Genomic DNA, 12,435 nt, shown 5'->3' on the forward strand with positions numbered 1-12,435 from the left:
TTTATAATTGGCTTGAAGATGTGTGGCGATTGCCTACACAATATCTCTACATTTATTTCTTCTGCTCTTTCAGGCAGTGTGCTTTCTGAATGAATGATTTACCTGAAGCTGATGGGAATTTTTTTGATAAGCTACGTCTTTTTTATGCAATTTGCACATCATCATGCTCTCCTGCACACTTCTAACTTGCAGTTTGGAATACACAAAACATTTTCATACTTCAGGGTATAAGCAAGGGTCACGATAAATTAAAGAATTTACCCAGGTAAGGAAAATCCAAACATCATCAAAATTCAGAAAATTGTTTGTTTACTGAAAACTGGTTGAGGGTGTACTTATTCAACTGTGTATAGAATATCTATTGTTGGGATTTACATCTTTTTATATGCATAAGTGAAAAATTAATTCAAGCCTTTAAGTTCTACACTTGAATCAGGTGACATCAAGTATCCAAGCAGGAGGACGTGACATGAAAGCAGTGGATGTAGCAAGTTACCATGGAGACACTTCAAAATCATTTGATTGAATAAAAGTAAACAATAGGTGCAACTTTACAGCGTTGCTTTCTTGCTGCCAGAAGCCGACTGTGATCTCTCCTCATGCCCCGATGCCTTTTCTATTACTGTCACCCTGGGAGTTGCCTGCATTCACTTGAGAACCCCTCTCTTTACTTCCGCGCTGTAATCATAAAATTCTCATCCACATTGCTCCCAAAATGTTTCGGGCATAGAACTGACCTATTTGGAAAAATTGGGCTCCCCTCTCCCAACTTTGAAAACATTTTCAAACAGGGACATGAAAGCCAGCAACATGTCCCTCCTTCGGCCAAAATGAATTGCCTGGCAGGTCCAATAATCACGTTGCATAGTGCAGCCTGGTCTCTGGGACCATCAGAGCTGATTGCTCTCGATCATAATGAGCTCCTGGAAAATACATTTGTCTAGACAAATTATTTTCCAGGGAAATATCTGTTGGCCCTGCATTGTTTTGCGGGTCCAATCATACCCAGAGGCTTGACAGCTAATCAGCTCCTCTTAATGAGACTGGAATCCCATTTGAAATGATAGCTCAGAGACACTTTAAAGTCTCTGGAAAAAAAAAGAGCCGACGGCTAGCGATAATGTTGCTTGTCCCTAAAACCTGGATGGATGCTGCTGGTCACATTGACTGCAACGAACCACCTGTGAAATTGCCATATTCAAGTGGGACTAATAAGTAGGAAAAAAAACAAGAGTGAGTCATCGGTGACGCTGTAAATAGTCATATTGAAGCCATCCCAAATGGGTGGATGTCACTCTGAAAAACACATGCGCGCCAGTTTGCTGTATGTGGGTGCCACACTTAACACTCATTATCACTGCGTCCTTTTCACCCCAACACCTACGGAGCGTTTGCACACAGCCGACACACCCATCCTCCCACGTCCCGCGTGCAAAGAAATGAAATCATCCTTTGCTTTCAGATGTTACAAATGAAACTTTTGTGCCTTGTCTCGTTCTCGGGTACAAATGACCGGGTCTCCTCAAAGTCTGCCGCTCCTGTTGACACTTTGTCGCTGTCTATTTGAATTGTAGCCTTCTGGTGACAGATGTGACATGATGATCAATGCTTCCATTCGATTCCCAGAGGCGACGTGTGCGTGCGCATGCGTTGTGTATGGAGGTGGAGGGAATCTTCTGACTTCAACAGCTGCCTTCCTCCAATAGACTCTCAGTAAGTAATCACTGTTACTTGGTGATGAGTGGGTCACAATGATGCAAACAGATACGTAGTGGGAGAAAGGACAAACAAAATGGACACATATATCAAGTTACTCAACCGTTTTTTTCCCCCACACTTTTAAATGAGTCCAAACAAACAAAAAGGTGCGTGCATATGCTTTGAAGGCGATAACATATCAAATGTACGATTGCTCTTACCTAAAGCGATATATGCATCATGAGTATGATTGAAAACAGGCAACGTGAGCATTGGAAATGACAGAAAATATGTGAGCAGGCAATACGAGCCACATACTCTAGCTGGAATAATGATATGGATGACATAGGTGACCCTATCAAAATTGGCCACAAAGGTGATGTGCCACATGAGGGGAATAGATGATGTGAATTCCATATCTGACCCAAGCAAAAATAAGGGGCAAGGGAGGCAGGAAAAATCGGACAGCTGTGACCCAGGGGGGAAAAAACCCAGAAGTGATGTGCATGATTATTGTAGGAGGGCAAAATAGGCAACAAGGTGGCACAGACCATATGGTGGACATATTACAAGGAGTATAAGTGACGTGGGTGACCCAAGAAGAGTTAAAGCCAATTAAGTTACCAAAGACTACAATGTTTGGTGATCTGTATATTTCTGAAAGAAAATCTGTGAGCAAGCCATCCTAAATTTTTGTTTTCCCATAGTGACTTGGCAGCTCTGCTGGGTAAAGATTTCTTTCTTATATATTTGTTATAACTTTCATCACCATCGGTATAATTTTCATATCCCGAAACCACATCACAAATATGCAGGCATCCGAAGAAAGTGAAAGATGTTTTGTACTATTTGAGCCGGAGTGATAGAAGGCATCCCTTGCTCAAGGGCACTACAACAGCAGCCAGGAAGCAGACTTGCGCCTCCACAAAGTGCACCATTTCGAAAGACGACACCGATCATGTCAGCCAAATGCTAAGCAGAGCGTGTGGGAGTGTTAGCTTATGATAAGCACCATGTTAGAGTCTTCAGCGAAGTAGTCGATAGGGTCAGGGCTGGTGGCTGTTGTGTGCCATGTCTCTGCTCCATGCGCCACATGAGCAGATCAGCACCCAAATCAATACGTGTAATTCGGTGGCTTGTGACCAAGAGTTCCAAATATAATCTGCTCTTGTGCTGTCTAGCCTCTGGGCTAGTAGTAGCTTGCTTACGTCTCGATGCAACACATGTCACCGGGCACGCATCTTAAAGTGCGGCAGGGAATGCATATGTCTGCTTTAAAGTTAAAGTTCAGTTGCTCTCTGCTCCTGTGACAATACAGTGAACTTGTCAAGCCAGTGAAGCATCTGCCAACTGTTTACATGTTCAAACACACATCCCCCCCCTTCACATTTTCACAGGCCCACATGTTTAAATGATGTAGACGTGCAGGAAGACACTCCGCACATGGCAAGCCACTAGACGGATTAGCAGACAAACTCTCAGAAGCATCATTGATCTTCCTGAGCCTCGTTAAAAAGCCTGCGCCGAGCAGACGGAACACTTTCACTTACACTCCCTCTGCTGGGAAAAGTGAAATTCTCTGAATTCACTGTGCCTCTTTTGTTTTACCCACTACCCGTCTCTTTATGCTTGGCAGAGCGCGCTGTGAAAAGGGAAAGACATTCTGGTTTGACAAGCTTGTTACTTTGTGACATTTACACCACAACACAAACGTGAAAAGGAACCATTACCTCTGTGATTTCTTGCTTCTTAGTGCTTCACACATGCAATGGATTCATAAGCTCTAAACCCTGAAGCTTCCAAGATAATGAGAAATGTTATTTACTGTGGAGAATCGGATATATGAAACAAAACAACCTCCATCTAAAGCCAGACAATTCAGGCCCAGAGATTATTTACACATGTTGAATTCGGGCTCATTAAATAGGCTCCTTTTTAATTGTTTATAAAGGTCAGATTCACTGGTGGTTTACTTTTTTCTCTTAGATTTTGGTGGAAAGGTCACTCAATTTACATTAATTCATTAAAGTTGACCTCTTCTGTACCACATGATTGAGATTAGACCAGAGCTTCCATTTTCAGATCTGTCGAATCATTTATTGGAATAAATTCAGACTCTGTTTGTGTGTGTGCGTGTGTGTGTGCGTACATCCGTTGATGCAGATGACATCACCAAATTGATATCACAAGTTAATGTGCAGCCTAGAAACAGTTTCAGGAAATGGGTTTTATTCAAGTGCCACCATTTTCCCAATATTTTGATCACCGTCATCAACACTACACAGTATTCATATCATACAAAATGGCACAATACATATCCATGGCAATATCCAGACAGGTTTTCTACATCAAATTATAGCAAAATAAAACAATTCCATTGACTTAGATGTTTTAGTAAAAAAAAAAAAAAAGAAAAAAAGAGACATTTACCTACAATAAATTGACTGCTGAGCGCTATGCTGTCTGTGTCTGTGCTGAAGCTGTTGAGGAAGGTGATTTTCAAATCAAAAGGAATCAAGCGAATGGTGCATGGAAAGCTCGGTTTGCAAAAGCCTCTTGGGTAGTGGCGTAAACTGGGGGCAGGGAGAGGGTGTTTAGTGAAAAGAAAATGGAGTGAGAAGGGGGGGCATCATTTGACGACAAAAAATATATCTTGTACAGTCATAGAAGTACAGATCATATTATTTCAGATAGTAATTAGCATGCTCCCCATTTAAGACTCCCCATCAGACATGATGGTAGCCAGTGGTGAGGACGGGACCGTATATTTACTTTTTTTTTTTTTCCACAGCACATGTTTTGGCTCATTGAATTCCCAAACATGAGCTTTAATTTCCAAAAGGTCAGCATTAGATTGGTGGAAGTGAGCCATGCCAGAGGGCCAGATTTGCCTGAGCGCTGGCAACCAACGCTACGCCACTGCTCTCCAAGCAGTCACACCAGAGGCATATTCATCATGTCAGTTATGAATGGAGAAAAAAAAAAGTATTTACAAGAGCTACAGGTCATCATCCATATCGTCTCGCGTCCCTCTTGCACAATATTTTTTTGAAGGACCTGCGAAAGTCATTATTGAAGATGGTGTAAATGATGGGGTTCAGCGCACTGTTGCAATAGCCGAACCAGAAGAAGAACTTGAAGAGGGTGTCGGGGACGGGGCACGACTTGCACAGCGTCATCAGCATGTACGTGAAGAAGAAGGGGAACCAGCAGATGACGAACACGCCGATGACCACCGCCAGGACAAAGGTGAAGCGTTTCTCTCGGTTCTGCCGGCCTTTCCAGCGGCTTCCTTTAGAGCTCTTCTTCTGCACCTCGCTGTCTCCTGGCTTAATTTTACTTCTGCCCTTGGAGGCTTTCTTCTTCAGAGAGCAGGGATTGTTGACTTTGTGGTCAGAAGAGGACGATTCCTCAATGTCCACACCGTTGACCTCTTTGCCTGCGATTCCTTCCTTCAGCTCAATGTCCTCATGCTCCTTCAGCTTCTCGGCCTCAGCCTCGGCCACTCCGTTCTCCTTCTGGTTGGAGGCTGCGACGGCGTTCGACTTGTCTATCCGCTTGCGGTCTCCCGGGGGCGCTCGTGTCCTCTTTTTGGCGATTTGGTAGATCCTGACGTAGACCAGCACCATGATGACACAGGGGAGGAAGAAGGAGCCGATGCAGGAGGAGATGACGTACCACTTTTCATTGTTGATCTTGCAAACGGGGCCCTCTGTGCTGTTTTCCTTCTCCATGGTGATTAGCGGCGGGAAGGAGATAACGGCTGCGATGACCCAAACGATGAAGATGATGCACTTGATGCGGCGCGGCGTCCTCTTCAGATTGTACTCGATGGCCTGCGTGATGGACCAGTAGCGGTCCAAACTGATGGCACAGAGGTGTGCGATGGAGGCGGTGCAGAAAAGAACGTCTAGGGCCAGATAGATCTCACACCATACCTCGCCAAAGTACCAATATCCCATGATCTCATTGGCCAAGGAGAAGGGCATCACCAGGGTGGCCACTAAAATGTCCGCCGACGCCAGAGATACCAGGAAAAGGTTCTGCGGTGCCCTCAGAGCCCGGCTTGTAAACACAGCGATGACCACCAGTACGTTTCCAAACACAGTGAGCAGTATTATGATGCTCACCAGCGCCGAGAGTGGCAGGGAGACGTGCAGGCTCAACGGGCTCACCCCCGGCACCGTGTGGTTGGTGTCGTTGTCGAACCCCATGGAGGCAGATTGTCCCGCTTCCTGCGCGATTACTGCCCGGTTGACAAATATCATCCACAAGAAAGCACACAGCTAGATACTCGACATGGGAGCGAGAGGAAATGAATCAGTCCTTTGGGGACAGGCTGCTCTCTCTCATGGTGCACTGACTGGTCACTGAGAAGGAGTTTTGTCCATCTGAAAATGTGAAGTTGAATCAGTTTCGATTAGTATTAGCTTACATTTATACTATCATAATCCATCATCGTTATTTTTTTGTTACATGCATTGATAATTGTCAAGGCGAGGGCACCCCTTCCCTCTTCCAATAATGAATAGGGATGTGCTTAATTGGATTGAACTCATTGGTCGCATTGGTCAAGGGAACCTCGACAGCTCCCGGGAGCACACTCGTCACACCATTTCATTTGTTGTTTTAATAAAGCTATATTGAGCATGCCCTAACAAACAAATATATTATATTCCATTACAGAAATATATTTATTTATTAGGGCATAACATCAGACACACTGTTGGCCTAAAAAAACAAAACAGTGTGTCTGATGTTAAGAGTGATCTGTGATACAAGATTCCGGAAACATGCTATTTTGGTTTTATGACTGAAATAACAATTGAAAACTACAAAAACATATGCAAGTAAGGATAAGAACACAGGGAAAATAAACGTTTCTCTAGGCTAGGGCGTACATTATCATAAGTGTGAGCATAAAACGGTGTATTTTTTAGAAATATATAAAACTGCTTGATATAAAATGACATGATATGATAATGATGACGTCAACGCCAACATTAAAAATTGCATATAAAGTGCAAACAATATTACCTGAGGCAGCAGTGATCCTCTGGGTGGCTGAGTGACATTAACAACTGTCGGCGTGTAACTTCTTGAAACGGATCATTAGGAAGCCAAGAAGATCCATCCACGAGCCGGATACAAAGTCCGTCCTGCCCGGACAGCCTTCCACGGGCGTGCGGCATGTACTCGCGCCCAGCCTGAGTGGAGCCAATAAAGCGCTAATCATGTTCGTATTGCGTTATTACGCTAAGCTGCCGCTTCCGAGCTACAGTGTGCGTGCGTTGTTCTCCAAGTGCGCGTAGCCGGGCGCCACTCCCTCGCTTTATAGCCCGCACGCTGTAAGAAGTGAACCACTGACCGCCGTGCGCCACGCAGCTCCGCGCAACATGCGGGCGCGTCGACGTGTGCCAGTGCCAAGAGCAGCTACAAGAGTTCCGATTATTTTGTTTAGCTTTATCACCGCGCCCACGAAGCAGGGGGAATTAATATTAATAATGGAGCCTTTGCTCTTTGGTGTGGAGGTACATGGCCAAATTGTGATCTTCACAAATTGAATTAAGACAATCCAAGGGGGTCAATCCGTCGTGATCTACTGAAGTGAACCTTTGTGGTCATTTTTTTCAAGGACAGGGTTCCCAAAATTTAGGTCTGGATTCTAATTTGGTCAGGCACCGTTTTTATTTAAATGCACTGAAATTATAATTGATCGGCCTGTTAGCATGGCTGTTTGTATTATGGTGAATATTTAGATTTTAATTGTTATTTTTTCCCCAATGCGCTTCAACAAGGATCAATTAGCGGTAAATGTGGGCTATTTAAGGGCCCGTCTGGTCCCAATACCCCATGAATAGCGGGGGTCAACTGTGTAGTGAAGAAACAAGTTGTTTAAATAGCTTGGTTCATCTGATCAGATCAGTGATTAGTTAGTATTTTTTTTAAACTCGTTATTTTGGCAATAATTTAAATAAGATAAGCATGAGCATTTGAATCTCTCAATAGAAGAAAGAGTGGTGGCAAAGCAGAAGATATTTGGTAAGGCAAATGGATGTATGACACAACAAAAAGTCATTCAAATAGTCATGAAATACTGTATAACACAATCAAATCAATAAGCCATCCACTAGCCACAATTAGGGAAGTCCAAAGCAATAAAAAAACAGATGTTTTCTTATCCAGCAGGAAGTAATAACGTCATGCATAAAAGAAATCCGTTTAAGTTAGAGCTAGAATAAATTGGGAATAGAATTTGTTTTGATCATTTGCATCGTTGTGCATATTCTTCCACATGTATTGTGATTGTAAGGCTGCACTTGACTGGTGACCAGTCCAGGGTATCCCCCGCCTCTTGCCTGGGACAATCTCCAGCTCACTTCAGACTCCCCAAAAAAACATGGCTAGATGGGGTAGACTTTCCAAAGCCAGCTCCACAGCCTTTCGGCATAGACATTTTTTGCAGTGTGCAGCTGGTTGCCTAGCAGCAGTCATCAGCTCCAGTGTTTTATCATTAGTCTTTAGACGCCTTCCATTTGTGACAAGTGCACCACATGCAAGAAACACTGAGCTCATCCCAGTTGTGTAATTGTAGACAAAACTTGAGAAATACTCACTTGGCAAGTGTGGAGGGTTACAAGCACGCGGAAGCCGTCAGTCTTCCTCGCATCTGTGTTGCCTTGACGTGAAGATTTCTGTCCATCAGGTTTTGCTGATGTGTATCTGCTGAAAACAAGAGATAAACTCTAAGTGAGGCATGAAAAGGCAAATATATTCAAACCTGAATAACAACGGCAAAAAAACAAACGCACTGGGTTTAGTCTTGACAATAGCTCTAAAACACACACAAAATTTATAAAATACATATTGTATTGTTATAACGTCAAAGACAGAAGATACACATCCACGATACAACAAACATGAATGGAATTAAAAATGTGTGCCTGATTGATGATCAATAAAATATGTTACACTGCCTTTGTTATTGCCTGCCAAATAAAAACTGATATGTGAGCCATTTTGGGGGTGACACATCTTCCCTCCTCACCCACCAGACATGACAGGCAGATGGAGAGAACCAATTTTTTCCCAAACTCCTACACTGGAAGTGAAGTTCTTATTGCCACCAAGTTACTCACTTGAGATCCCCTCAGGGTCATAAGATGGGAAATGAAACTTCTTGAGAAACTAAGGGAGAGCTACATTACTCATGAATGTGGTCAGCTCGTCTTCGACTCGTCTCCAGAAAACTGCATCCAATATTTGTCAGAAGATAAAATGAAGTTAGTTTTATGTAGTCGAGTCCAGACAGTGAAACGTGAAAGATCGAACACAATCATTTCACAGGTCTTGTGCTGTGTATTATTAGGAACCTGGGAGTATTCATTTACGAAATTGGCACGGAATTAAAACAAACTGCTATTGCAACATGTTCTTTTGGGACGTGTACGCACGGTCGCGGGTCAACTAACACATATTTAATATATTTCCAGTTAGTTTTCTCATCCTTCATGATAGCTTGCCGTTATCCCCTTCAAGGGAAAAATGTTTCATTCCAGATCCAGCCTTTATTCGCTCACTGAGAAAATTAAAGGCACAGCGTTCGACTTGATCACACTGCAGTGTGTGCCGCTCAGTGGTGTGTGCCCAAGATATACTGCAGGCACCGGACCATGACACTTCAGTGACAGGAGGCATGAAAGCGTTTAATGACATGCAGGAAATATTATTTGATATACAGTAGCTGTATTTAGTTGGTTTCGTTGAGAGGTTCTGGGTTCAAATCTCATGTTTACATGTTTTTACAGTGCCAATGGCCGGATGTGATGAAGTGCTAACAGTTTTGAACATGAGTATATTTTTCAGGTGTCTTTAGAATTTATTTTCCGGATGATGTTTTACTTGTACTTCCCCTATTTGATAACACAAATATATACTTTCTCCTCCACAGACGCAAAACAATGTAGAAATGACATCAGTGCAGTAGATTATATTAGGAACTTGACTACCGTATTTTCCGCACGATAAGGCACACCTAAAAACCTCAAATTTTCTCAAAAGCCGACAGTGCGCCTCATAATCAGGTGCGCCTTATATATGGACCAATATTGAGCCACTACAGCAGGCGTGTCCAAAGGCCAAATGTATATATCTTATATATGGACAAAGTTTTAAAATGGGCCATTCATTGAAGGTGCGCCTTATAATCCGGTGCGCCTTATATATGGACAAAGTTTTAAAATGGGCCATTCATTGAAGGTGCGCCTTATAATCCGGTGCACCTTATAGTGCGGAAAATACGGTAATTTCGATTTTGGGGACACTTTGGGTAGTTTGGCCGGGCTGAATTCCTGCCAAATTCCAAAAACATGCATGATAGGTCACTATGGAGTTGAAAATTGCGAATAATTGTCAATGTGAACGTTGATTGTTGGTTATCAATTGACAATGTACACGGCTGGCGATCGGCCTAGGTTGTACTCACTCAAAAGACAGCTGGGATAGACCGCTGCTCTAATGCGCCTCAAATGAAGATACACTGAATAGAAAATGGATGGATGGATGGATGGTTTCGCAGTGATAATTTCCTTGTGGCTCACAAAACAGTGCCTGGTGCACAGCATATGCGCCCTGTGATTCACTGCAGGGGGCCTGTCCAGGGTACACTCTTGCCTCCTCCCAAAGCAGCTGGTATGGGCTCCTGCCGCTCACCAGCTCAACCCTATATGATGACAGGCACTAAGGAAAATGAATATATTATATAATAATATTGCCAGTATTTTAGCTTCATTGCAGGCTGTCACACGTGCCTTGGAGCAGCTGAAGTGCACTCAGTATTTTGGGATAAACATCCGTCTGGTGTGACGCTGCTTGATGCATGGAGGTACAGATGAAGTGATACAGTGACATCTGTCGTCTCCTCCAAGTGCCTTCCAGGCAGCGTCATCCTCAAACAGCAATCTGTGGGGACATGTAATTTTTTTTAATTATTATTTAATAAGTCCCTAAATTGACCAGTAGGGGGTAGCCTTGTACAGAATTAACCTCATGTTTCATTATTTGACTCACTAACTTAAACCATCATATATTCTTTGTGGGTTTTGTTAGTTTGTTTGAATCTACAATGATGAATAAATACTGTTGGCTGGTACGAATGTAATATTTATTCTTGTAGCCATTCTGAACATTACTCCACCTAATTTGCAGCAGGATTATTTTACAGCACACACTGTGTATATATTTGTATGTGTGTGTGTGGGGGGGGGGGGGGGGGGGGCGTAATGATCTTTTTATTTTTTTTATAGTTTTACCAAAAATTATAATCATGGAATGCTGCTGTTACTCCTCTTGCTGGACAGTAATGCTGATTTAAAATTATTTCACCTTCCTCCTCTTCACTCTTTTGATCATATCAATTTAATTTTCTTTCATTTTAACTTGAATTTTGGAGTTATTAGAAATATTAAATTTTGAGTCGAATATTTTGAATTATATTGACTGTAAATTTTCATCAAATTTTTGGCGCCCCCTGGAGTTCACGGGACCCTTAGCATCTTCCGACAGAGGTTGACTGCTTGCAAATGTGTACAGAAACATCATCATATAATGCTTAAAATATTCTGTGACATGCAATTTCCACCAAATATTTGAGACTAATTTAACACATGAGGAAAAAAAAAACGCCAACTTGAAAATGCTTTGTAGGGTTTTCCTTCACTGACCCCAGGCATGTTAGGAAAAGTGCTGATACATTTTGCAGTGCAGGACCACGAATTGTGGGGCCAGTATTTCTTCTTGTGCTTCTAAAATGCAATCAAACGGCAGTTTGGCCACTACTCTGTAATGCCTGCTGACACTTGCTGGTAATATGATCTAAAGCCTTGTAAAAAGAACACCAGGCCTCTCCCCTGCCATCTTTAACGATAAATTACATATTGGGAAGGGACCATTGAATGGTCAGTATGAACAAGAGGGACAGTCAAAACAAATGCATCATTACACATACAGTATGAGCACCTTACTAACTGGTCTACAACTCTTGTCAAAGTCATTTGAAAGAACACATAAAATGTGAAGTGCATCGGAAATTGAATCTGCTGGGATTATTATGATCAAGTCTGTGCCAGTCTAGTCCGTTTTGACTTTACCATCTAGTCCTGATTGTGGTGGAGTTTGGTAACCCCCAGAAACCCATACCATACCCATAATGCATATATGCAATATATATATATATAAAGATGAATTTAGCATGAATGAATTTAGTAAAAGCAATTACTACAGAGGAAAAGGAACAACTACATCTAGATGTTTGTCAAGTACCCTTAAGAACAGCATAATAAACACGAACAATTAAGACAGCCTATCAATGTATATAAGGATTAACATGATGATTTCACAATGCTTTGACATAGAAAAGTGGAACATTTGCAGACATATACCAGATGGCCACTAAAACATGAGTGAGCTGTATGCGAGAAGCCTGCTTAACATGCACGCTTTAAAATGATCTGTTAAATCTCCAACATGCCTGCATTCTGAAATAGCAGGATGAGGACAAATGGTCCGTAATGCTTGCATTATTCATCATCCTAAACAGCAAGAGAGCAGTCCTCAAAAGTGAACTATTATAAATTGCTGATTAGGATGAACATGCAGTGGTCCAAAAGTCATTTTGTCTTCTCACCTCACATAGAGTCTACTGATCAACACCCCAACTTGAGAGGAAATGTAAAATTG

The 12,435-nt window shown here is 42.4% G+C and overlaps 1 protein-coding gene across 1 annotated transcript; it reads right to left on the reverse strand.

Moving 5' to 3' along the window:
* Positions 1-3,905: 3,905 nt before the first annotated feature.
* On the reverse strand, positions 3,906-7,106 carry adra2a (adrenoceptor alpha 2A). Its single transcript, XM_037258130.1, has 2 exons — positions 6,736-7,106; positions 3,906-6,089 (listed from the first exon to the last, which is right to left on the reverse strand). Exon 2 carries the CDS (start codon positions 5,964-5,966, stop codon positions 4,707-4,709), a length of 1,260 nt encoding a protein of 419 aa, XP_037114025.1. The 5' UTR covers positions 5,967-6,089; positions 6,736-7,106; the 3' UTR covers positions 3,906-4,706.
* Between the last annotated feature and the right edge of the window lie 5,329 nt (positions 7,107-12,435).

The sequence above is a fragment of the Syngnathus acus genome, chromosome 1 (genome assembly GCF_901709675.1).
Source record: "Syngnathus acus chromosome 1, fSynAcu1.2, whole genome shotgun sequence".
NCBI lineage: Eukaryota > Metazoa > Chordata > Actinopteri > Syngnathiformes > Syngnathidae > Syngnathus > Syngnathus acus.

Coding starts and splice junctions, on each gene's coding strand:
- adra2a (XM_037258130.1), bottom strand. CDS start 5,966: ATGATATTTGTCAACCGGGCAGTAATCGCGCAGGAAGCGGGACAATCT.